The sequence below is a fragment of the Cupressus sempervirens genome, chromosome 4 (genome assembly GCF_028749045.1).
Source record: "Cupressus sempervirens isolate cs-2001-9-10 chromosome 4, ASM2874904v1, whole genome shotgun sequence".
NCBI lineage: Eukaryota > Viridiplantae > Streptophyta > Pinopsida > Cupressales > Cupressaceae > Cupressus > Cupressus sempervirens.
Window position 1 is genome coordinate 580,480,536 of NC_143121.1, and position 25,790 is coordinate 580,506,325.

At 37.6% G+C, this 25,790-nt stretch overlaps 1 protein-coding gene across 2 annotated transcripts in view; it reads left to right on the forward strand.

The window, feature by feature from the left end:
• Nucleotides 1-23,112, forward strand: part of LOC149562534 (transcription initiation factor IIB-like) — a 213,766-nt gene extending 190,654 nt beyond the window's left edge. For both annotated transcript variants that reach the window (XM_089826011.1, XM_089826010.1), the window contains 2 exons: nt 22,490-22,566; nt 22,727-23,112. In XM_089826011.1, the coding sequence (XP_089682137.1) occupies nt 22,490-22,566; nt 22,727-22,860 (211 nt within the window). In that variant the 3' untranslated portion in view covers nt 22,861-23,112. The remainder of the gene's footprint in view (nt 1-22,489; nt 22,567-22,726) is intronic.
• Nucleotides 23,113-25,790: the final 2,678 nt, after the last annotated feature.

The window sequence follows — 25,790 nt, forward strand, 5'->3', positions numbered from 1 at the left end:
AATGAAGGTTGATACTTACTTCTAGCTTAATCCTATGCCAGAACAAGAAGTAATTAAATTTGCGGCATTACACTTGGAGGGAGTTGCGCATGAATGGTGGCATCATGACACCATCACACTAGGACATGATCAAATAAATACCTATGTGGAATTCACTGAGAGATTGATAGATCGATTTGACGGTAAAGACCCGAAACTCTATTTCAAAGATTTGGCACAACTGAGGCAAACTGAATTGGTTGACCAATACATTGCAGAATTTCAGAAACTCTTTGTTTTGGTCACGAACATTTATGAAAGAAGACAGATAGTGCTTTTCATGGATGGGCTGATAGGACCACTAAAGGGTTGGGTAAAAGGGTTCAATCCTGCCACCCTTTTGGAGGCCACTAAGAAGGTGAGGAGTATGGCATCATCATCGGTGTCATCCTCACGAACTTTCTCACATTCCAAACCATTGGTGTTTCTGAGAGACAAAGATAACAAATCTCCACTGAGAAAGTCGTTGTTGGACGAAGCTATCAGACAGGAGCTCTGAAGGAAGAAATTGTGTTTCAACTGCAAGGAACCATGGGAACCTAGGCACAGATGCCTTAAGAAAGGAAAACTCCACTACATTGAGGTCGTGTCTGATGATGAGGACAAACAGGAAGAAATACCCTCCAAAGACAACCAACCCCACGAGGACACAAAAATAGCTAGTTTGAACCATACAAAGCGTTGGTATGGCACGGAGGAACTATTGCCCTAGCCGGTAGCCCAAGGTGTACGATGTTTCATGTATGGGGAACCCTTCAAGGAAAAAGGGTTATGGTGATGCTTGATAGTGGAGCCACACTAAACTTCATAAACTCATCTCTGGTTAAGCGAAGAGGTCTACCTATGTAAACACACGCAAGATTCTAGGTCAAGGTTGCCGGAGGGACTCTTCTGCCTTGCACACACCTTGTTTGTCAACTAAGTATCACAATGCCGAATCACACGATGACCAAGGATTTCTTCATAGTGGACCTTGATGATATGGAGGCTATTTTGGGCATACAGTAGATGGAGACACTTGATGAATACACTCAGAGCTTCAAACGGATGGACTTCACTTTTGTTTCGGTGGAAAGAAGGTTGTTCTCCATAGAATGGCAAATGAAGGTCCGAAGGAAGTTTTTGCACATTTGATGGAGGCACTTTTTTGGTGTGATGACGTCGCTTGGGCTGCACACTGTTTTGTCTCAATAGAACCTATAAAAAAGCAACGAACACCTACCTAGGATGATGATCTCCAAAATATCTTGAGTAATCATGATGAAATTTTTATAGACATTCCTCCTAGCATATTGCCTCACCGAGAGCTTGAACATACTATTGAGTTGGAAGTAGGAGCCAAGGCAATCATAACCACACTCTACCGCCATCCCAAGAAATTCAAAGATGAGATCAAAAAGATGATTCAGGAACTACTAGAGAAAGGATGGATCCGTTCTAGTTCTAGCCCTTTTGCATCATCAGTGGTATTGGTCCAAAAGGAGGACAAGATGATACGCATGTGTGTGGACTACTGTGCATTGAACAAAAAAACAATAAAAAATAGATATCCCATTCCAAGGATAGATGAGTTGTTGGATGAATTACATGGCGTAGTCTATTTTTCAAAAATAGATCTCCATTACGGATACCATTAGATCCACATGAGGGAAGAAGACGTGAAAAAGACGGCCTTTCATTGTCACTACGGGCATTATGAGTTCCTAATCATGTCATTCAGATTAACGAATGCACCTACTACATTCCAATCATGCATGAATCGCATCTTCAAAAAACAATTGCATAAGTACTTATTGGTATGTTTTGATGATATTCTTATTTTTAGCAAGACACGGGACAAGCACCTGAAGCATTTGGATGAAGTCCTAAAGATCATGAAGGATAATTCCTTCTTCGCCAAGCGATCCAAGTGTGAATTCAGTATGATAGAAATATTGTATTTGGGATTGTTAGTAAATATGGAGTTCAAGTTCATCAGGAGAAGATCTAGACTATACTTGATTGGCTTCCCCCAAAATCACTCACGAAATTGCAAGGATTTTTCAGACTGTGCAGTTATTACTGGAGATTTGTTAAAGGATTGTCTCAACTCAGCACATGCTTAACAGATCTGACAAGGAAGGGTTCTTTCCAGTGGAATGAAAAGGTGCAACTCACTTTTGATAAGCTGAAAGAGGCAATGAGCACTTGTCTCGTACTTGCATTACCTGATTTCACTCGACCATTCATTCTAGAGTGCGACGCATCCGGAGAAGGCATTGGCATGGAACTGATGCAAGATAGACACCCCATAGCCTATGAGAGAAGGAAGCTTACACAAACAAAATGCTTATATTCTATTTATGACAAAGAGATGTTGGTCATTGTACATGTCCTAAGTTCTGACAGAATCTGGTGGGTGCCAAGCTTATTGTTCATACGGATCACAATAGTTTGAGATATTTTCTAGAGCAACGAGACTTGAACAAGAGGCAACAAAAATGGGTAAACAAGGTTTAGGCTTTTGATTTTGACATTGAATATGTGAAAGGAAAGATGTAATGGCCCTCCTCAAATTTGGTTGTAGATGGCTGTAATAATTTCCTTCAATGCTGCCCCTTCTGCTTTGCTTTTTTCGAACTGCTTTTTCGGCTTGCTTTTTCGGTTCTGCTTTTTCGGGCTGCTTTTTTCGTACTCGCTTTTTTAGCCTGCTTTTTCGGTTCCGCTTTTTCAGACTGCTTTTTCCTATCTACTTTTTCGGATTGCTGCTATGTTGAATCTCAAGACCATATCTTTCAATGGCGTCAAGATTTTCAGCTTGAAGGGATTTCGTCCTTCAAACTATAGAGACATAATCTCCAGAAAATATTCCAATTTCTTTGATATTTCCAAGCATGAATAAATGAGAGCTATCCTCTTTCTTTTAATCCCTTCCTCGCTCCGCGCTTCCGTCTTGCCAATGTGGGATAATACATGACTTTTAATATTATTTCGTTTTTTTTTTTTACAAAGTCCATGTGTGTACTCAAAAGGGGGACTCTTGATTTTTATAAAGTGACTTTATGAAACATTATAATATTTAATTTAAATAGTCACTTTACCGTTGTAACTTCAAACATTAAAATAATATACCAAATAAACTCGAAATCCCACATATAATAGCTCATTAGAAAGAGCCCAACAAAATGCATCTCATTCTGTCATTGAAAATTGAAGGCACTGCATCCCCCTATTGGCGTACTAAAAATAGTAAGTCTTTTTGAAAACCCAACAAACGAACTCCGTTTGGCCTGTAATTAAATTTGACTAGGCCAAATAACCTCAAGATCCCTTTTGAAGTCCTGGTTAGCCCTCGGGACCATACAAGAATGGGCTAACGACAACATACCTCCAAACTGGCTAAGTGGGGGACATTACAGTCCGCCCTTCTTGAAATTGCTTGTCCCCAAGCAATCTCAACTCAGGATGCTGAATAATCTCCTCTACCTCCCATGTCGCATCCTCAACTGGTAGGTTCCTCCACTTTACTAGGTACTCCCTGATAGTTCGCCTGTGAAGCACCCTCTCCTTGGAGTCAAGTATAGCCTCAAGAATCAAGATAAGCTTTCCCTCATCATCGAGAGATGGCAATAAAGGCACCACATTATGCCCCAATGCCTTCTTAAGGCGTGACACATGGAACACGTTATGCACTTTACTGTCTGCAGGCAGCTCCAACTCATAAGCTACCTCACCCACTCTTCTGATCACTTTGAATGGTCCATAGTAGCATAGTTTCAATTTCTCTGCTCCACTCCTCTTGAGAGAGGACTGTATATACGGCTGTAACACGAGGTACACCATGTCTCCTACCTCGAAAGATCTCTCAACCCTGTGCTGATCAGCATATTGCTTCTGCTGATTTTGTGCCCTTTGCAAATTTTCCTTCAAGGATCACATAATGTCCTGACACTCCTGCAATATATCCTTGGCCTTAGGCACCCTACTATCCCCAAATAACAAATCCAGAAAATTAGGAGCATCATACCCGTACAGTGCCATGAAAGGGGACATTTGAATAGACATATGGAAAGAGGTGTTATAGCAGTACTCCCCTAGATGCAGCCACTTCACCCAAGCCTTCTGCTCTCCTGCAATGTAGTTTCGAAGGTACCCCTCAACCCATTTATTCACTATCTCTGTCTGCCCATCAATTTGGGGGTGGTAATTGGTACTTGGAGTTAGCTCTGTTCCACACAACCTGAACAACTTTTGCCAAAAGTGGCTCATAAACCTACTATCCCTGTCGCTGACTATGTTCTGTGGCATCCCATGTAATCTAAATACCTCTCGAAAGAATAGCTCTGCTGTCTGTACTGCTGAATATGTGGACGAAATCGCAAAGAAATGTGCAAATTTTGTCAATCTGTCTACCACAACGAAAATACAATCCCAACCCTGTACCTTGGGGAGGCCTGTAATGAAATTTATGGAAATGCTATCCCACTTCTTCTTTGGTATGGGTAGGGGCTGTAGTATACCACCTGGAAAGGAATGTTCCTGTTTGTTCTGTTGACATACTGGGCACTCCCTAACAAACTGAAGCACCTCTGTTTTGAGTCCTTTCCAAGTGAAGCGCTCTCTCACCTGCCGAGATGTCTTAAAGAATCTGGGATGTCCTGCCAATGGTGAATCATGAAATGCCCTCAAAATCTTCTGCTTCATAACAGACTCGGGTACTAAATAAATCCTTTCCTTGTAGATGATCAAATCATTTATAACAGTATATCGACTATCCTGAATAGTTCCTTCAATAACACTAGATGCCCAACTATCCTTGGCATACTCTGCCAAGATCAACTCTCTCCAATTGTCCATGACTATCCCAACAGCAAGCAAATGACGCCTTCTGGATAAAGCATCTGCGACGATATTTTTTTTCCCTTTGACATAGACTATGTCAAAATCATAAGCCTATAACTTACTCACCCATTTCTGTTGCTTGTCATTGAGATCCTTCTGTCCAAGGAAATGTTTCAAGCTGTTATGATCTGTTTTTACTGTAAATCGGCTCCTTGCTAAGTATTGCCTGAACTTAGCTAGCGCGTGCATGATTGCTAGCATTTCTTTGTCATAGATGCTGTAAGTTCTCTCAACACCTCGTAATTTCTTGCTCTCATATGCGATGGGATGTTTGTCCTGCACGAGGACAGCTCCTACGCCCTCTCCTGAGGCATCACACTGCAGCTCAAAAGGCCTGGTGAAATCTGGAATGGCTAAAACAGGGCATGTACTCATCAACTCCTTGAACCTGTCAAAACAATCCTGAGCCTTCTCTGACCACTTGAAACTGTCTCTCCATGTCAAATCTGTAAGTGGTGCTGCTATCTGTGAAAATCCCTTCACAAATCTGCGGTAGAACCCGCAAAGCCCAAGAAATCCCTTGAGTTGTGAAGTGTTCCTTGGCGGTGGCCAATCCAGAATGGCCTTGATCTTGTCTGGGTCAACCAGAACACGTCCTGCACTAATAATATGCCCTAGATAGAGAAACTCTGTCATCCCGAACTCGCATTTACTCATCTTGGCATATAATGACTCCCTCTCTAGAATGTTGAGCACTGCATCAATATGCTTCAAATGTTCCTCCCAAGTACGGTTGTATATCAGTATATCATCAAAAAAGATCAACACAAACTTCCTCAACTGATCTTTGAATACTCTATTCATACAGGACTGGAAAGTGGCGGGGGCATTAGTCAACTCAAAGGGCATGACTAAGAACTCAAAATGTCCATAGTGGCATCTAAAAGCTGTCTTCTCCACATCCACCTCTCTAACTTGTATTTGGTGGTAGCCGGATCTCAAATCAATCTTAGAGAAGTAGCAGGCACCGTGCAATTCATCAATAAGCTCATCGATGTGCGGAATAGGGTATCGGTTCTTGATTGTCTTCTTGTTTAGTTCCCTATAATCAATGCACATCCTCATTGTACCATCCTTCTTCTTCACCAATACTACCGAAGAAGCGAAAGGACTCTTGCTTGGTCGTATGCGCCCCATGTCAATCAACTCCTTGATTGCCTTTTCTATTTCATCTTTATATCTCTTTGGATGGTGGTAGGGTGTGATGATGACTGGCTTAGCTCCTTCCTCTAACTCAATAACGTGCTCGATTCCCCTATCCGGGGGTCTCCTTGGAGGTATCTCACCAAACACCTTAGTATGTTTGGTTATTATTTTTTGTACATCAGGTGGATACTCTTGTTTATGTTGCTCTGTCACCTCAGGCATTACTCTGAATTCTGCTATCCACTGCACCTGGTCGTGTCTAAAGAAACTCTACATCCGCTTGAGTGACACCACTCGTATTCTCCCATCTGACAAACCTCTGAGTACTATCTTCTTACCATTTGTCTCAAACCTCATTTCCATTTTCTGGAGGTTAAATGTAAACTCTTCCAGAGATTTCATCCAATTCATCCCAAGCACCATATCCTGATCACCAATGTTGACAACAAAGAAATCTCCCATCATGTCATAATCTCCCAAACGAAGCTGCAAGTTGGAGATTTTCTTGGTACAATTGATTTTGAAGCCGTCGGCAACCATCACCTTAAATCCCCTATGCTCTTCTGTATGTAGCCCTCTGCGTGTCACAAACTTTTCATCAATGAAGTTATGTGTTGCCCCTGTATCAATGAGTGCCACAAATCTTTGTCCATCCAAAGTTCCCCTAACTTTGAAAGTGACGGCCTCCTGTATACTGGACAACTGAGCTATCGTGCTATCACTGTGTGCTTCCTCATGTGAAGAATTATCATCTCCATCTGATTCTGATGACTGCTCTGAATCTCCATCCATTGACTCTTCGGCTGAAAAGTACTTCATCTGCTTGGGTTTTGCTTTCAATGGACACTTATGTGACAAATCCCAAGGCTCCCTGCAATGAAAACAAAGCTTCTTCTTCCTGAGATCATTAAGTGTCTCATTGTCCAACCTCTTACTTTCCTCCTTATGTGGCTGACACTCTCTATGAAAAGGTTTACTGTCCTCATCTTTTCTCGAAGGGAAACTTTTTGCCTGGAATTTATTTTTAGAAGCTGAAGAGGAATCCATGTCACGAGCTTTCTTAATGGCTTCCCGCAAAGTGGGAGGGTTGAGAGCTTTAATCCACCCTCTCAACGGATCAGCTAACCCATCCATAAATAGAACCAGTATCCTCCGTTCAGATACATCTGTTACTAACACTGCAAGTTTCTGGAATTCTGAAATGTATGTTTCCAATGATCCCCATTGTTTAAGCTGAGCTAACTCCTTGAAATGGAGTTCTGGATCCTTCCTATCAAAACGTTCAATCAGTCTCTCCGTAAACTCCACATATGAGGTAATGTGTGCATGACCCATAGTGACCATACCATGATGCCACCACTCATGTGCTAACCCATCCAAATGAATTGCTGCATACTTAATAGCTTCTTCCTCAGGCATAGGGTTCAATTGAAAGTATGTATCAAGCTTTTGAACCCAAGCTCTTGCTGTAGACTTCCCCAAGCCATCATAATATGGTAACTGAAGTTTCCCTACTTTCTTCTGTAGCTCATAGCTCTGGTTCCTGTCATGTCCACGTGGCATATGTTTCATCTGCACATCCATATACTCCCTAAAGGTAATTGCAGCAGTAAAATTTGGACCTCCGGCTTCCCAATCTCTTCTCAACTGGTCTTGTATATCAGTGATCTGGGGCTCTGGTACGGGCTGCTCTGGGGCTCTAGGAGGAAATGTGGGAATCATGGGCCTTGAACTCACTGTCCTAGCTTGCTGGGGTGCATGACCGAAATTGTTCCCATTCTGATTGTTACCATTTTGATTATTACCATTCTGATTATTTCCTCCACCCATGTTAGCATTCAACCCCATTTGACGAGCCATCATTTGCATCATAAGCTCCATTCTCTGATTTTGTTCCTGTGCCCTCTGTTCTACTAATTGCTGTCCCTGTGCCAAGGTCTCTAATAACTGTAAGAATCTTTCCTCTCCAGGATCCCAAGCATTCCTGTCTCCCATATTGTTGCCTTGATCAAAGAATATTTCCTCTGTGTCTGTATGACTGGATTCTATGTCTACCTGCATGGATGAACTAGACTGTTTGCTTTGCAGGTCTGAAATCCTATTTTGTCTTGATCTGGTATTGCGGAAATTATAAAGCCCCTATCGCATGCTTAAACATAAATGCTCTGATGTTAGTGTTTTGACATTTCGTCAAACACTTTCCCCTCTATTTGGCTGTTCCAAATCCCTATAAGACGTCCACAGGATGGCAGGACTTATAGCTCTGATACCACTGTAATGGCCCTCCTCAAATCTGGTTGTAGATGGCTGTAATAATTTCTTTCAATGCTGCCCCTTCTGCTTTGCTTTTTTCGAACTGCTTTTTTGGCCTGCTTTTTCGGTTCTGCTTTTTCGGGCTGCTTTTTTCGTACCCGCTTTTTCAGCCTGCTTTTTCGGTTCCGCTTTTTCGGACTACTTTTTCGTATCTGCTTTTTCGGATTGCTGCTATGTTGAATCTCAAAACCATATCTTTCAATGGCGTCAAGATTTCCAGCTTGAAGGGATTTCGTCCTTCAAACTATAGAGACATAATCTCCAGAAAATTTCCCAATTTCTTTGATATTTTCAAGCATGAATAAATGAGAGCTATCCTCTTTCTTTTAATCCCTTCCTCACTTGCTCCATGCTTTCATCTTGCCAATGTGGGATAATACATGACTTTTAATATTACTTCTTTTCTTCTTTTTACAAAGTCCATGTGTGTACTCAAAAGGGGGACTCTTGATTTTTATAAAGTGACTTTATGAAACATTATAATATTTAATTTAAATAGTCACTTTACCTTTGTAACTTCAAACATTAAAATAATATACCAAATAAACTCGAAATCTCACATATAATAGCTCATTAGAAAGAGCCCAACAAAACGCATCTCATCCTGTCACTGAAAATTGAAGGCACTGCATCCCCCTATTGGCGTACTAAAAATAGTAAGTCTTTCTGAAAACCCAACAAACGAACTCCGTTTGGCCTGTAATTAAATTTGACTAGGCCAAATAACCTCAGGATCCCTTTTGAAGTCCTAGTTAGCCCTCAGGACCATACAAGAATGGGCTAACGACAACATACCTCCAAACTGGCTAAGTGGGGGACATTACAAAAGAACAATGTGGTTGTAGATGCTTTGTCCAGGAAACCCGCCATCTGCTTACTAACCCAGATTTCAACTGATTGGAAAGCACATTTGTTGGTAGAATATTCCAAAAACACATTTGCCTATGAGCTAATGGATCGCAACAACTAGGATGGTACAAAGTGGTGGATGATATCATTTATTATAAGAATCTGATATATTTACTACCAGAATCCAAATGCAGCAAAAAATCTTAAAGTAGGTACATGTCTCACCCTTGGCCGAACACCTGGGCTTCCTCAAAACTTACAGACATCTCAGGGAGAGGTTTTCATGGAAAGGTCTTAAAGGAGACGTATTGTAGTATGTAAGAGAGTGTGCGATGTGCCAGCAGAACAAATCCAAACATACTCTACCCGTCGGATTACTACAACCTTTACCAATTCCAGAACAGAAGTGAGAAAGTATCTTGATGGATTTCATAACTAGAGTTCCCAAGGTGAACAGAAAGGATTGTATCTTTGTGGTGGTCGACAAACTGATAAAGTACACACATTTCTTTGCCATCCCCTCAGATTTTCAGGCTACACAAGTTGTCGATCTATTTTTTAGAGAAGTCTTTCATCTACATAGGTTATCCTGATACATTATTAGTGATCGGGATGGGTGATTTATCAATATCTTCTTGATAGAGCTGTTTCAGTTGGCAAGGACAAAATTGTCACCAAGTACTAGTTACCACCCTCAAATAGATGGACAAATAGATATTGTGAACAAGTGGCTTGAAGGTTACCTTCGGAACTATGTTTTGGCACAAGTATGGGCATGGGTCAAATGGATACACCTAGGGGAATATTGTTACAATACCACATACCACATGTCCATCGGGATGACACCATTGAAAGCTCTATACGGGTACGAACCCCTTTGCTTCATTGACATAGTTTTGGGTCACAGTCATGCACCAAGGGCAAGGGACTGGCTTCAGGAGGGCCAAGACATCCTAAGATGCTTGAAGGAAAACTTACAACAGGCACAAAATTAACAAAAGATGTATGCCGATAGACACCGAATAGAGAGGAGTTTCAAAGTAGGAGACTTGGTCTATCTCAAGCTTTAGCCATACTGACAATCCTCATTGAAGGAGAAGGGAAAAGAAAAATAGAAGCCATGATTTTATGACCCTTATTGTATAGTTCACCGCATCGGTGAAGTCGCCTACGAACTGGAACTTTTGGAAGGAAGTCATATTCATAATGTTTTTCATGTTTCCTACCTCAAGAAAGTCGTGGGATAGAACATCACGATAGCTTTAGACCTTCCGCCACTCAATGAAGAGGGAAAGCTCATATTGGAACCAATTGAGATTATTGAAGTATGTGAGAAGACCCTGCGGAACCAAACAATGAAGGAATATTTGGCACGCTGAAAATACTTGTCGCTAGATGACGCAACCTGGGAAGGCGAACACATTCTATAGCATCCGGTATTGCATTTGCTTGAGGACATGCAAAATTTGGGATGGGAGGACTGTAATAGCCCCTATCATAAAATAGATTATTAATCAAATCTTTGTTAATGGGCCGATTGATTTAAAATATCTCGGACCCATTTCAGTTTTGTGTAAATGTAGTCGTCAGCTATCTTTGTACACCCTCGAAAAGTTTTTCCGACGAGTATTTAAACACGGTTGTAGGTAGTTATAGGGGGTCATTTTTTTATTATTTCTTTTATATTGTGAATTCTTGTTGGAGTTCTGGATTTCTTCGCCATTTCAGAAGTGAAAGATCTTCCCTATTTGGTTTGTGCGGTTTCGGTGAGACTCAACCCTCACCCTCTTTCGTTGTATATAATACTTCGCACGGATTAGGCAAATCGGAGCACCATCTTTTGGCAAATATTAATTGAAGGTTATTCGTGTTCAAATCTCCATTCTTGTTTGGAATTGCTTGATGAATTTGGGATTAATGGTTTAAGGTACAAGACTAAACCACTTTCCCTCCATACCACTCAGTATAATTTTCGTCTGCAACATTACTCACATTATGACCTCGAAGATAAGCAATACTACACTTGAACCAATTGTACGATCTTCCTACATATACCGTACAACGCTTCATATTCCCACCATACGACCTTCATACAGACATTGTATGGCCTTCATTGTTGCTACAGCAGTACCTCCGTACCTTGCTGCCATAATCCCACCGTACAGCCATCTTGGTCCACTGTACGGCCATTCTCACCACCATACTCTTCTTTATCCTACCACCATTGTATATCATCCCATCTCCTGCTGTTGTACGACCTTCACCTTGTATCATACGAACTCATCTGTACTACCTCTGCAACATCTCTCCCCTCTCCACTGTATGACCTACTTCTAGCATAGCCTCCACCGTACGGACCCCATCCTGAAACACACAGATAGCCATTTGTACCTAACCATTCGCTCATCGTTTATTCAGACATTGCACTGCTAGGAGGGAACATTTCAGTGATCAATAGTTCTTGGGTCAAGACTAATGATTGTGTTGTTATCTTGATCTCTAATGGTTCTGGAAGACACATGAAAGTATTTGGCACATGCAAGAATGAACTTGGGTTCATGAGCCGCCAAGTGGAAAGTAGACAACAAGTGCACGTGACTCCTCTTGATTGGAATCATATTCTCAATCGCTTAAGCATTAACCCTTGTGAGAAAATCTTCAATGTTCATACATGATTTATTAGTATCACGAATCTCCTTAGTGTAAGAAGTCACTTTAGATGGCAGGATGGAGTTGTGGTACTGATTGTATTGGTACTTCATCTTCTTTTTGTCTTTCCTTTTTGCTGGTGCAATCTCCTTTAACATCTTAGAATGTTGTGTTCGTGTAACTGTTACATGACAATCCCATAGTCTAAGAATATCATTTGAGGGGTCCATATCAAACTTTGTTGTGTAGAAAGACGGATTTTGGCAACATATGGATAGGGAGAATGGATGAAATAGTTGCGGTCAACGAATGAACAAATGGGTCAAGCACATAATGGCTTAAATATGAATAGAATAGCCAAAAAATGGGGTTTTTTTTGGAGTGAATTGCATATGCGGACAATGAACTTTAAGATGTGCAAATGAGGAGTGAAGTGTAATGGAATGGAAACATAGCATGCTTTAATAGGTGTAAGTCATACTATGTATCTAGCAAGTATGCGAGAAATTATTCTTCATCCATAAGGCAGCCATATGGAGGTTCATGGAATACATATTGGTGGGATTTGCACTTCCATTCTCATGTAGAAAAAGAGGGACTTGCTTTCAAATTAGAATAGGAGTCTACCCCAAATGCATATGTAAGTAAATATAACCCTGCACATGCCATTTAGAGAAGAAGACAAATGAAAAAGAAGAGACACCATATAAGCAAAACATGCAAATCTGAAAATAGAAATTGAAAGACTTGCAATAAGAAATTCAACAAGACCAAAATGCCTTAAGGAAAATAAGGGAAAAACGTATCTCTCTCCACCAACCACAAAATAACAAGTCTTTTTCAAATCTTTGACAAATCTGAAAATAAATCCAAGAGATTTTGGATTAAGATTTGTTTAATATCACAAGATTTATATAGACTTCAAATTTCAAACCTTAGAGATAGTCAAGATTTGAATTTGGACATGTGGAGATAGAGAGATTAAATACCCAAAACTTGCAACAAACTTTGACCAAATCAATGCCATATGCAAATGCATTCAAAAATGGTGTCCAGGGCATCATTTTAAGCTTGGAAATAATGAAGAACAAGCTGGAAATCAAAATACATACCCTAGACTTCTTCTTGGAGTGATTGGAAACCAAAAATATGAAGAAATGCAACATTTTTGGCTAAAAGCATTCCCTAGATGGGCTTTTTTTTACCAAGTACATGTAATAAAGAACATGCTTTCTCTCACAAAATCGCCACTCTTCAAAAACACCCAAAAATGCCTTCTTTTTTGGTTAAAAGCATGACTTTTTTGAAGGAAAACACTTGCAAATGTGTTGCTAATACATGGATGCAGCTTTAGAAGGCATTAACATATGAAAATAATGCTAAAAACCCTCTTAAGTCAATGCTGGAAATCAAAATGTTTTTCTAGAAGGCAAACACATGCATTAAAATGTATGCAATAGCATGAAAGATCGCCACTAATGAAGACTTGTTCAAAGGCTGCCTTTAGATGCATTTTTGGAAGGCAAGCGCATATACCAAAATGTATGCTCTCACTAATAAAATCACCACTCTCAACCTTGAAGAGGAAAACACAATTTTAGAAGGCAAACACATGTTATTTTGGCACATGCAATGGAAAGTAAAATCGCCACTCTCTTCTACTATAGAAGTTCCTTAATTAAACGCATTGTTGGAGGATATTAACACGTTTTTAAAACACATGCAATAGGGTAAAAAATCGCCACTATAAGCTTTTAACTTATGACTTAGTGCAAAACACACTTCTTGGGATCATTTACATGTTTAGAATGACATGCATTTCAGCCAAATTTGCAACCATACCTTAGTGGAAATGTAGCCTTAGTGGAAATGTAAGTCATTAAAAACTTACTTTTCATGGCCATCTACATGTATTTTAAAAATATGTAGTTGGGCTAAAATCGCCACTTTGGCTTAGGCTAGGTGGAAATGCGTTTTTAAGCATCATATACACATGCAGTTGGGTCCAAATTGCCACTTATGTCTTTCTTAAGTGAAAACTCACTTTTGGAGAGCATTTACATGTTATTAAAACACTCAATTTGATTTGAAAAGTTCATTTAGTGGTGATTTAGAAGATCTATATGCAATGAATCTTAAACATTCCATTTGAATGTATTAATATATATCAAATAAACTTATTCATGCAACAACATATGTAATTGGTTTACAATTTGCCACTTACATTGATTTAATAAGTTTTAAATATGCAATTACATATTTAAAACCCACTTAACACATTAAAATGTGTTATTGCATTGAAAAAGTCCATTTAAATTAATGCTTGGACTTTAATTTATTGGAAGTGGGTTTTCACATGGTGATTTGCATGTTGATGTATGCAATGAGTTATAAAAACCCCACTTTTAAGCATTTAAGTTGGCTTGGGTAATTTAAATTGAATATCTAACTATAGCTTTTAATAAAGTAACATGAAAAATAGTCTTGAAATAGGCTATTTACATAAAACATAAAAGACTATAGTCAAATCAACTCAGAATGAGTTGAAATTTTAAAATGAACCACAAAATCCACTATAAATATTAAATATAATTTTATATCATGCTTTCACCAATAAAAACCCACTTTTATGAGGTTTTTTAATTGAGATATGTAGTTGTCTTGAAAAACCCCACTTTTTCCCTTATAACTTGAGCTAGACAACTCCAATTTCAACCTAAGTTATCTCAAAATGAGCGGAAGTCCAAGGGCTATTCATCTAAGGCAAAAAAAAAAACTAAAAACGAGCTACAACATAGAAAAATGGAGAAAGGACACAAAGGATTGCCAAAAATCGAGCGTTTGCAGTTAGAGAAGAAAAACTTGTACTTGCAAATAATTTGGGATTCAACTTGATCGAAACCTTCAAAAGAAATGCAAGATATAGCAACAGTGAGTTCAATTCAGGGATAACGAAATACCTTTATGATACTTTATCAATACATTAAAAGTTAGAGGGTGCACTTATGAATCCGTTTGAAAATTGCATAGGGTTGCCCCAATTTTGTGAAGCCAAAATTGAGGACAACAAAGTGTAGATGAAAAAAGAGCTCTATAACAAATCTTAAATTTTGAGCAATAAAGGTCACATATCATTTGTTAGGACTAGAGAGAGAAATAATAGCTACATGCAAATATAACCAATATCAAAAGGGAATAAAGCACATAGAAGAGAACACAAGAAACAAAGATTTAATGCGGTTCACCTTAACCCTAGGCTACGTCCACCAAACAAGGAGCCGAATATTCTTATTATCTAGTGATTGCAACTTGATTACAATGTGCAATCCCTTGCAACTCAACATCATCGCAGAAAGCTAGTAAATCATCATATATCATAAAACCCCTAACCCTAAGCCATTTTATACAAGCCTTTTTTCCACTTACAAGATTTGGGCTAGATTATTTCATCTTATCTAGTTAACCACCAAAATTACTTGATGAGTTAACCAAATTATTTTTTTAATTTGAAAACTATACAGTAATTTTCTAATCAGTCACCACATATCAACAATTTCTGATGTGGGGACTGATCAAGCTCCACACTAAACCACCTCCAACTTGGAGACTGACCTTGTAACCACACCGCTACCCTTCAAGCTTCCACTAGAATGATGCACCTGGGACTTAGCTTTTCCTTTATTATACTCAGTCTAGAAGGCGAATTGAAGCTAAAATGGAGTTCATCTTCTCCCTTGTCACTGCCTTGGTAAACATATCTGCTGGATTGTCATTTTTATCTATCTTTTCCTGCTTTAAATATCCATCATCTATAAATGATCAAATGAAGTGGTACCACAACTGTATGTGTTTTGTCTTTGAGTGTAAAGCTGAATTTTTGGCAAGGTGAATGACACTCTGGCTATTTGGATATAGATAATTGTCCCTCTGTGGGTGTCCCAATTCTTCCATGAAGAAATGAAGCCATATCATCTCCTTGGCTTCCTCTGTAGCAACAACATACTCTTGCTCTGTAGTGGATAAAGCATTCACCTTTTGTAAACGAGAAACCAAACTCACGGTTGTCCCACTAACAGTAAAAACATATCCTGTAGTACTCTGCCTGGTATTTGGATCCCCTACCAAATCCGAGTCAACATAGCCTTATAAATCAATAGTAGAGCTCTCCAAATGTAAATATTTATTGGATGTACCTTTCAAATATCTAAGAATTCATTTGACTGCATTCCAATGCTCAATACTATGACGACTCATATATCTTCTAACAACTCTCACAGCATGTGCAATATCTATCTAGTGCACACCATGACATACATTAAACTTCCTACAGTTGAAGAATAGGGTACCTTGGACATTTTATCATAGTCTTCCTATGTCTTTGGACACATCTCCTCAGTCAAATTCAAATGACTAAGCAAAGGTGCTTTGATAACTTTGACATTCTCCATATGAAAACATTGCAACACCACCTCAATATGATTAGCTTGAGATTGAAATAATTTTATTTTCTTCCTATCTTTGCACATATTCATACCAGGGATTTCTTTTGCAGCCCCAAATCCTTCATAGAAAATAAATGTCCTAACTGTTGTTTTAATTACTTTATGTGATCCATGTTAGACCCAACCACAAGGATATTATCAACATATAAACATAAAATAATGTAGCTATCATCACCCAACGGCCAACCTCTTAAAACAAACATAATGGCCCGAATGAGACCAAGTGTATCCGTGCTCATTCATAAAACTATCAAATTTAATATATCATTGCCGAGCTGCTTGCTTCAAGCCATATAAAATTTACTTCCATCTACACACAAAATTTTCCTTACCCTTGATCTCAAATCCTTGTGGGGGTTCCATATATATTTCTTCATGTAAATCACTCTGAAGAAAAGTTGTTTTAACATCAAGCTGTTCCAAATGCAAATCTTCAGTAGTCATAATACTTAGAACAATGTGAATAGAAGCTATTTTAACAATTGGAGAAAAGATCTCATCAAAATCAATGACCTTTTTTTGTGCAAATGCTTTCACAACTAGCTTGGCTTTAAATCTCTTCTTACCTTCTTCTTCTTTCAGCATATAAACCCATTTATTTTGTAAAATCATTTTACTTGTGTGCACCTTACATAAATCCCAAGTCTAATTTTTCAGCAAGGAGTCTATTTTTGTTTTCATTCTATGCTTCCACTAAACCTTGATATCTAGCTGCATAGCTTCATCATAACATTTTGGTTCACCTCCATCTATTAATAAAATAAAGTACAAAGAGGGAGAAAATCTTTCTGGAGGTCTACTTAGCCTTGTTGATCATCTAACATTTACTGGGGTGTGTGGTATTTGTTGCGGAGCATGAGGAACTATTGGAACATCATTTTTTTTTGTCATGTTGCAACCGATATTTTTACAACACTCTCTTGTTGAATATGACATCTATCCTTATTACAATTTTATGATTTTCAGAATCTCAAAGTCTATAACCAAATTCATCAATGCTATATTTAGCAAATACACATTTCTTAGATTAAGATTCCAACTTGGTCCTATTTTCAGAGTCTATGTGCAAATGCTTCACAATCGACGGTTTTGAGAAAAGAATAACTCACCTTCTATAATGTCCCCTTCTTTGCACTAGGCCTATTAGCGCCTTATTGGTCTATCTTTCCATCTAAATGGACTAATGACATTAATCTTGAAGATGCTAGCCAGTTACAGGAATCTATTTGGTTTCGTTAGGGAGATATTTAAGTTGTGGAGTTTTTCTATAGTTAAGTCACTTTATTTTATAAAGTTTATTTATAAAGTTACTTTATTACTTAAAGCCATTTTATAACAAAAGTAACTTAAGTGACTAAAAGACGAAAATGGCTTTTATCCCTCATATCAAGGTTATAAAAGCAAGGAGCTTCATTGGGATTGTCACCATGAGATATGATATTGTTCAAAATACAAAAGGTTGCTTAAATGTGATTGGTTGTTCTTGAGGACGAAACCCCTCAAGACAAAGAGTAGCTGGAAGTAGCCCCCCAACATCTTGTTAATGTTTCATCCATAACTCAAACGTGGAGTTCGAGCAAGTGATTGTTGTGATTGTGGAATGTTACCCATCAGCAAGTGGTCTATCGAGCTTATACAAGGATAAGGTGTTTTGAATATTGAGTGAAGGTTGTTGTGTGAGTCGACAGGATGAGAGCTAGAGGTTGTTATTGATATTAGCACAACAGAGAAAATGACATTGGGCATATACAGGTAGATAGAGATAGCAGTCGAGTAACAACAAGGTGCTTGGAGGAGTATGTTACCATACACTACTACTGCAAAGAAGAATAGAGGAAGAAATCACTCTTCTTGTGGGCAATTTGGGTAGTCTACAGGAGGCATATGGAGTTGCAGACCCGAGTTGCACTCGATATCATAGCAAGAGCATCAGTGGTTTCTACCACAGGCTACCAGGAGTATGCACTAGTTGGGTTAGCAAGCAAGATTCCATCCTGGCCGGAATCACGTGAGAGGTAGGCTATGCTCATCCACGTCAGAGTTTTTTTGTTTGTATTACATTGTGTATGTAAAATGCCAAGATTGTGAGTTCAAGCCAATCATAGTCATTTCCGCAGTGTGAAATGAAACTTGGGTATCTAAATATTGGGGAAAAATGCATTTGATAGTACTATGATTTCTAAGTTCCTTTATGTATACACATTATTGCATCGTGGTCTCACCATATTGTGGGAAAGTTTAAATATTAAAGTAAATAAGTTGGTTCCCACTTCCAGCAAAAGATTAAATCAGATTAGTATTTGCTACTGTTGTATTGGTTTGGTATATTTCACCTTTTTACCCGTGCCTACTTCATCTGGAATACCACAACCCAAAGGAGTAGAGGGACCTCTACTAATTGAATATACAACTTTATTAACATGTGCCCACATGTTTAAGAGTAGCTCATCATGTAACCTCATAGTCCTTGCGCATTCCATTAGTCTTGTTCATCCGTTCAGCCACTCCATTTTCTTGTGGAGCCCATGGAACCATTTTCTACCTACAAATACCATTAGAGGAACAATAATCTTCAAAATCTTTGCTGCAATACTCACGACCATTATCAGATTTGAGACATTTTAGCCTTTTACCAATCTCATTCTTAACCAAGCATTTCCATTTCTTAAAAGTTCGAAATACATCAAATTTTTAAGGAAATAAAATCATACTTTCTTGTTGCATCATTAATAAATGTAACATAATACAGAGAGCCACCAAAGGAAGATACCTGAGCTAGTCCCCATACATCTGTATACACAAACTCTAATTTATCATTATTTCTCCTTCCCACTCTTCACAAAACTAGCTCTCTTTACTTTCCATATACACAACTTTCACAGAAATCCATATGGACACATTTTAGACCTGTTAAAACTTTCTTTGAATGAAATAATTTTATACCTCTTTTACTCATGTGCTCAAGTTTGTTGTGCCATAATGTTGTTTCAGAATCTACAACAAATGTTTGATGTTCTTCCTGCTTAACTGCAACAACTGTTTGTAAACACTGATTTTTCTTCGAAACAATTAAAGTAGAAGGAACAGTGCAACGTGTATAAAGATATAAGTTGCCTACTTTTACACCTTCTGCTACTACCAAGGAACCTTTTGAAACCTTCCAATTTTTATTATTAAAAGTAACTGTGCAACACTCATCACCCAATTGTCTTGCTGAAATTAAATTTCTACTTAGTTTTGGAACATGTCTTACCTCTTGTAGTTTACCCAATGATTCCCATTCCGCAACTTAATCTTAATTCTTCCATCTCCAACAATTTGACAGGGCTCACTATCTTCCAGATAAACTTATCCCAAAATCCTGTTGGACATAATCAAGAAAATAACTTCTATACAGTGTAGCATGAAATGAAGCCCCTGAATCTAAAACTCACAAATCAGTAACATTTTCTAAGGAAAGAAGCAAAACATTCTCTTCAAATTTATTACTTGCCACATTTACCTCCTTGTTTCCTTCTTGTTTGTCTCCTTCATTGTTCTTTTGAGACCAACAATCTTTCTCTTATGAGTCGATTTCCCACAGTACCAACAACCTCTTTTTCCTCTAAATTGAGACCTCTTTCCCTTTGATTTTCCTCTTGATCTCTCACAATTTCGAAAATTGCTTCTTCTCTCATTTGTTCTGCCTCTGCTTTGTGCATTCAAGACACTTCCTGAAGTAGATCCACTTGAGTTTTTCCTATGAGTTTCCTCACTTGGAATAACACCAATAATATCATCAAATTTTAGGGTATTAGAACCAAAAACAAAATTATTCACAGCCATTACCAAGCTATTCTAGCTTTCAGTCAAACAATGCAAAATTAGGAGAGCCCTAATTTCTTCATCAAAATTGACATTTAAAAAAGATAATTGACAGGTAATTGTATTACACTCATTTAAATGATCAACAATATACCCACCTTCCACTATCTTCATATTAAATAAACACTTCATGAGAAGTACCTCGTTTGAAGTGGAAGACCTTTAATACAACTTTGTTAGGGTTTGCATCAACTCTTCAGACATCTTTCCTTTTGTAATATTAAATGCCACCAATTGTGCCAGACATAAACGAATACTTCTAAGTGTCTTCCTATGCAAAATATCTAAGTCCTCATCTAACATATTTGGGTTTTTCTTGGCCTTTGCTCCTAATGGCCACTATAAATCCTTCTGATAAAGATAGTTCTCCATTTGCATTTTCCATAACTGAAAGTTCTTCTCATTAAACTTCTCATCCTTCATCTTGCCCTCATTTGTCATTGCTCCCACTCAACCATGAGACTTGTAATTGTCACCTTTATGTATTTACAATCTGAAATGTGCTCTGGTTGTCTGCTGCTTCTGATATGATCTTGGAGTGATCTTCATGGATTACCAAGAGACCTGCTCTCACATATAGAGTGTATGCTTCTCAACCATATCATTTACATTTATCTGGTAGAAGAAGCACAAGATTTTCTGGCAGTGTTTCCATTTGCAAACTCTCCGAGTGAAAACAAATTAATTATGGTAGACCATAGGAGTAGACCAGCTGCAGAGTGGTATATTTCATTCTCATTAATTGGTACTTAGAGTCATTGAGAACCACTTTATTCAGTTCAAAAACTTTAAACAACTGGAAATTTGTGTTGTCAAGCTGGGTAACAGATCTAGGAGGTGGTTCAGCACAGAGTTCTTCCATGTGCATGCTAGCTCCAATCTAATTGTCTTCTATGTTAATTTTCTATATCAAACGCTTCGAAGTCAATGGGTTGTGATCTTTATGAGGCACAAGCCAGTTCTTTGATGATGACAAAGACAACCATACATTCTAAACATGCAGTTAAAGAGTTTTGTTACTCTGTCTGCTCACCATGACAGAGAACACTTTTATGAGGAGCTCAGTTGATGGCTTTTCAAACACTTGAAAGTAGTCAGTTCGCTGCATGACTCTTCCATTAACACAACATGTCTATGCATACATCTCCTACGTTGGAGCATATGAGAGCAAAGACTGGTTCCATACCTGTTAGATTTCACCATATAATGCTGTTCAGGCATTCGTAGATGTATCCATAGTAACTTGGCACCATAGCTATCACACATATTGGAAACTCTTGCATACAGGGAGTTGATGCACATTCCCAGGCATTTACATACACATGACATACTATCCTGACAATTGTATGAGGCAACATAAAACAGAAACTTCATTATACCAAGCTCTAATAGCATGTATTCTTGTCATCTACAAACTTTATAGTAGGTATCCCATTTGTCTGTTATTCTGTGTTTACATTATTTTCGAACTGTGATCATTCTTATTAATTGTTTACGCATTATAACTGAGTGTTGTCACAAAGATGCTCCTGGTGTTGAGATCATTTCCTTAATGAAACAATGACATGTACATATTCTAGCTCAGTTCTACTTAGTTTTTTGATGTTATTTTGGAAAAAAGGATTGGGGGAACACTAGCACTAATGGCAACATCCCAAAGCAAATAATAAATCTCCACATTTCTTGATAAAACCTAATCTCTATCCATGCACCTATATAATACAATATAGAATCTGAAAATTTTGAGAGCACTATTCATGGAACTATATTATTCTACGCAGTATGGGGAAAGTCACCAGAACTCTATGCATGCAACTATGTAGGAAGTCAGTGATTATCTCTGAAGTTTTTCTGTTTAGATGCCTATTTTCTTTTGTTCATCTTGTTGTATGGAGCGGATAGATTGTTTTCTTCAGCTGTTTAACATTCATGGAACATTGGGTGTCCAAATAAATGTTACACAAATCCTAGTTAAGTTTTTCCTCTTAGTAGCTGAGCTTTTAAGCCCTAAAATGGAATCGCCAATTCTAATTGGTTTCTTAACGAAGCTGGGAATTTCTTATTTATTGCATGTGATGATTATTCATAGCTCTTTAAAAGCTTGTTTCAGGTTTTTCCTTGTTGAGAATTTGATTTATGTGTTTTCTGTACTTCAACTTCCTGGTGTGATTGAGTTTTCTTTGCATGAATATTTCACTTCAGAAAAGTACAGTATATTGTTTTCAAAATTTTGAATAAATTGGCAGGAGGAGCCCCATATCAATTGCTGCAGCTGCAATCTACATAATATCTCAACTGTCAGACGATAAAAAACTTCTTAGAGGTGGGTATGTTTAGAGAATAGGGACATTATGAATGTTTTGATTGTTTTCAGAACAAAATGAGATATTAGAACAGTTAATCAATTTTTAACTTCCACAAATTTTGCATGAATAAAACAATATCTTTATTGTGAATTCAACAAAAGTTTTGAATGGATTCAGATATTTCACGAGCAACTGGAGTGGCTGAAGGCACAATCCGAAATTCCTACAAGGATTTATATCCTCATGCAGCAAAGCTGATTCCAGATTGGTTTGCAAAGGAAGAAGAATTGAAGAATCTATGTGATCCATAACTTCTTGTTACAATTGTAAGCAATCGCAAGACAGGTGGCTTCTTTTCAGAACTACTAAACACTTAGAGCTTTAAGCTTAAGCCTTATACATGGTAGCATATATAGAGAATCAGCAGAGTCTGCAACCACTCTGTTCAATAAGTCTCTCTCTCAAATCATGGGGTGTGCAATGAAATTGCTATCCTCTCGGTGATCAATAAGAGTTCCTCTCAAATAATGTTTCTTAATGCATCGACTGTTTGTTTTTTTGTATCATTAATGGTACACATTAATATGTTCTTTGATTGTAGTGAAAGATTTTTATTTTATTTTATTTTTTTTTGTAAATAAATTATTGCCATGAAAAGCATAGACAGTTTTCAATGTTTTTTCAAAGTGATTTCATTTCTCAACAGAACGATACACAAAACAGTAACTTGTTGGTACACCATGCATATTGTCCCTTTTGTTTGGGCTATCAATTAGCTAGTTAAAATTATTCTTCTACATTCCATAAAGACGATTTAAAGCACTTTTAGAATCAACTGTGTAAGCATTCCTTTGCATTAATGTTTCGGAACACACTGCATGCTCCATTATGTTAACAAGGAAGAAAACAACTGAAGGCTAATAAATAACTAGATTTATAATTTATCGACTAGATCCAATATGTGTTTCAAGTTCAACGACTGATAAGAAACTGCCTTAATTGGTTAAGTTGTAATATTGATGTGAACATGATATGCTTAGATTCTATTTGCATGTCTTATAACATAGTGCAGACTTAGATTCAAGAGCATTCAGCAAACCAAAATGGCTTACAAAAATTTGGTGAAACTTGACACCCAAAAATACTATTTTTTTTATGAACCTCTTGCACGAAATTGTTTTAGCTACCCAATACAGGAGCATGAGCCTTGCGGCTAAACTTCTTTGGCTAAGAGCCAAGGACTAATGGTATTCATTCCACCAAATTTGCTCAAGGTAAGATCTTGGCTTATCCCTTGTCGATGTCGGATTCTTACACTCAGCAAGACTTGATCCCTATTGGGCTCTTTAAGAACCTTTCAACTAATTACAAATTGTATAAAGAGTGAAAAACCAAGGGGAAGTTTTTTCTATTAGATTTGATGATTGGATATCAATGGAGTACAAAGTTGCATCATCATGTGGAGTCAAGTACAATAGCTACCAATTAACTGTATGAATTTATGGTTGGTTTTGAAAATTATCAATCATAAACCACATATCTAGGTATAAAATTTCCTCTTCCTTGTTTGATTGGAAAATTAGGCAGCATAGAGTTTAGTTCTCACACTCATTTGTGGCTTCTTTCTTAGCCTAGAAGATTGTGTGCATGGCTCCACTTCATCGTTAGATGACATCATGACAATCACACACCTTGCACATTGATGCCATCCAATGACAATTCAACCTTTTTTTTGGTAGTGATAATTATCATTCTTTGTAAACAAGATGAACTTTCATCTTGCATTGTCTAATCACTACATAGGTTAATCATATACAATCATTTCATGGATTAATCCTACATACTTCAACAGGCTGTTTTGATTTGCCCTCTACCTTTTTTTATATGGAGTTGAAAGTTTTTTTGGATAAAAATCAGGTCATTGAGGTGTTGTTGAGTCACCTTAGGACTCTTCCTTTTGTGAATGGTGTGAATCAAACTTTTGGGTGCTTTTAGAGTTAGGGTATTTTTATTCCAATCTTACTACTAAGAACCTGCAAAATAAGATATCCAAGATTTTGCAAATAAATGTTATTTTGTTAATGATTTCAATTTGCATATTACTTAATAAAAGATAAATTTTCTTGCTTGGTGTTTGGAATAATATTGGGATAGCTAATGACAAAGAAAAGGGCCTCCTCATGGCTTGAGTATAATTTTCCAAGTATGAAATGATGATTACTTTCACCTCAACCTCATTTTCTAATTTTCTTAATGCACGTTGAGAGACCCTCCATAACTATTCCATACAACATCCATAAAGTTATTGTAGATAAAATATAGTAGTTGAGGTAGTACTTGTTGACAGTTGGCTATATCTAGATATGTAAATGTTTTCATTAATGGAAACACATGATGTACATGCTTGTAGAAAACCTCAGAAATAAAGATACTTTGCTTTTTGATACTCAGAAATTTGTCTAAGTATGAAAATGCTTTACAGCAGTGTTTTTTTTTCTATGCAACTTGTTGCTGACATCATACTATGACTAGCAAGGTTACATGGAGGAAGAATGAAGTGAACTGAACATGTAGTTAACGTTGCTTGGAGGAATACCAACACTGACAACTTGTTGACAATTGGCTATATGTAGATATGTAAATGTTTTCATTAATGGAAACACATGATGTACATGCTTGTAGAAAACCTCAGAAATAAAGATACTTTTCTTTTTGATACTTAGAAAATTGTCTAAGTATGAAAATGGTTTACAACAGTGTATTGTTTTGTATGCAACTTGTTGTTGACATCATACTATGACTAGCAAGGTTACATGGAGGAAGAATGAAGTGAGTTGAACCTGTAGTTAACATTGGTTGGAGGAATACCAACTCTGACACTTGAGATTCAAATTCTAGTGAATGTAGTTATGTGTTTACCAGACAGGAACAAAGAACAATATTTGAAGTATGACTTGTTTATATGATGTTATTTTTGAGAGAGAAGTTATATGGAAACAATATACATGTTGATAATGATGTGTATAACCATTGACATCAGTGCAAACAGTATGAAAAAGAGATATTTAAGATTTGCTAGTATAATTATGTACAAAACAATGGAATGAAAGGTAAAGGAATTATTTTGTTTGCAAAATAATTACTTGACCAATTAGGGATGACATCCTAGATGTTTACTCTAAGTTGGAAAGTTTATTTTGGTCCTATTCGACCTAGTAGCAATTTGTAAAAAGGCATGGTA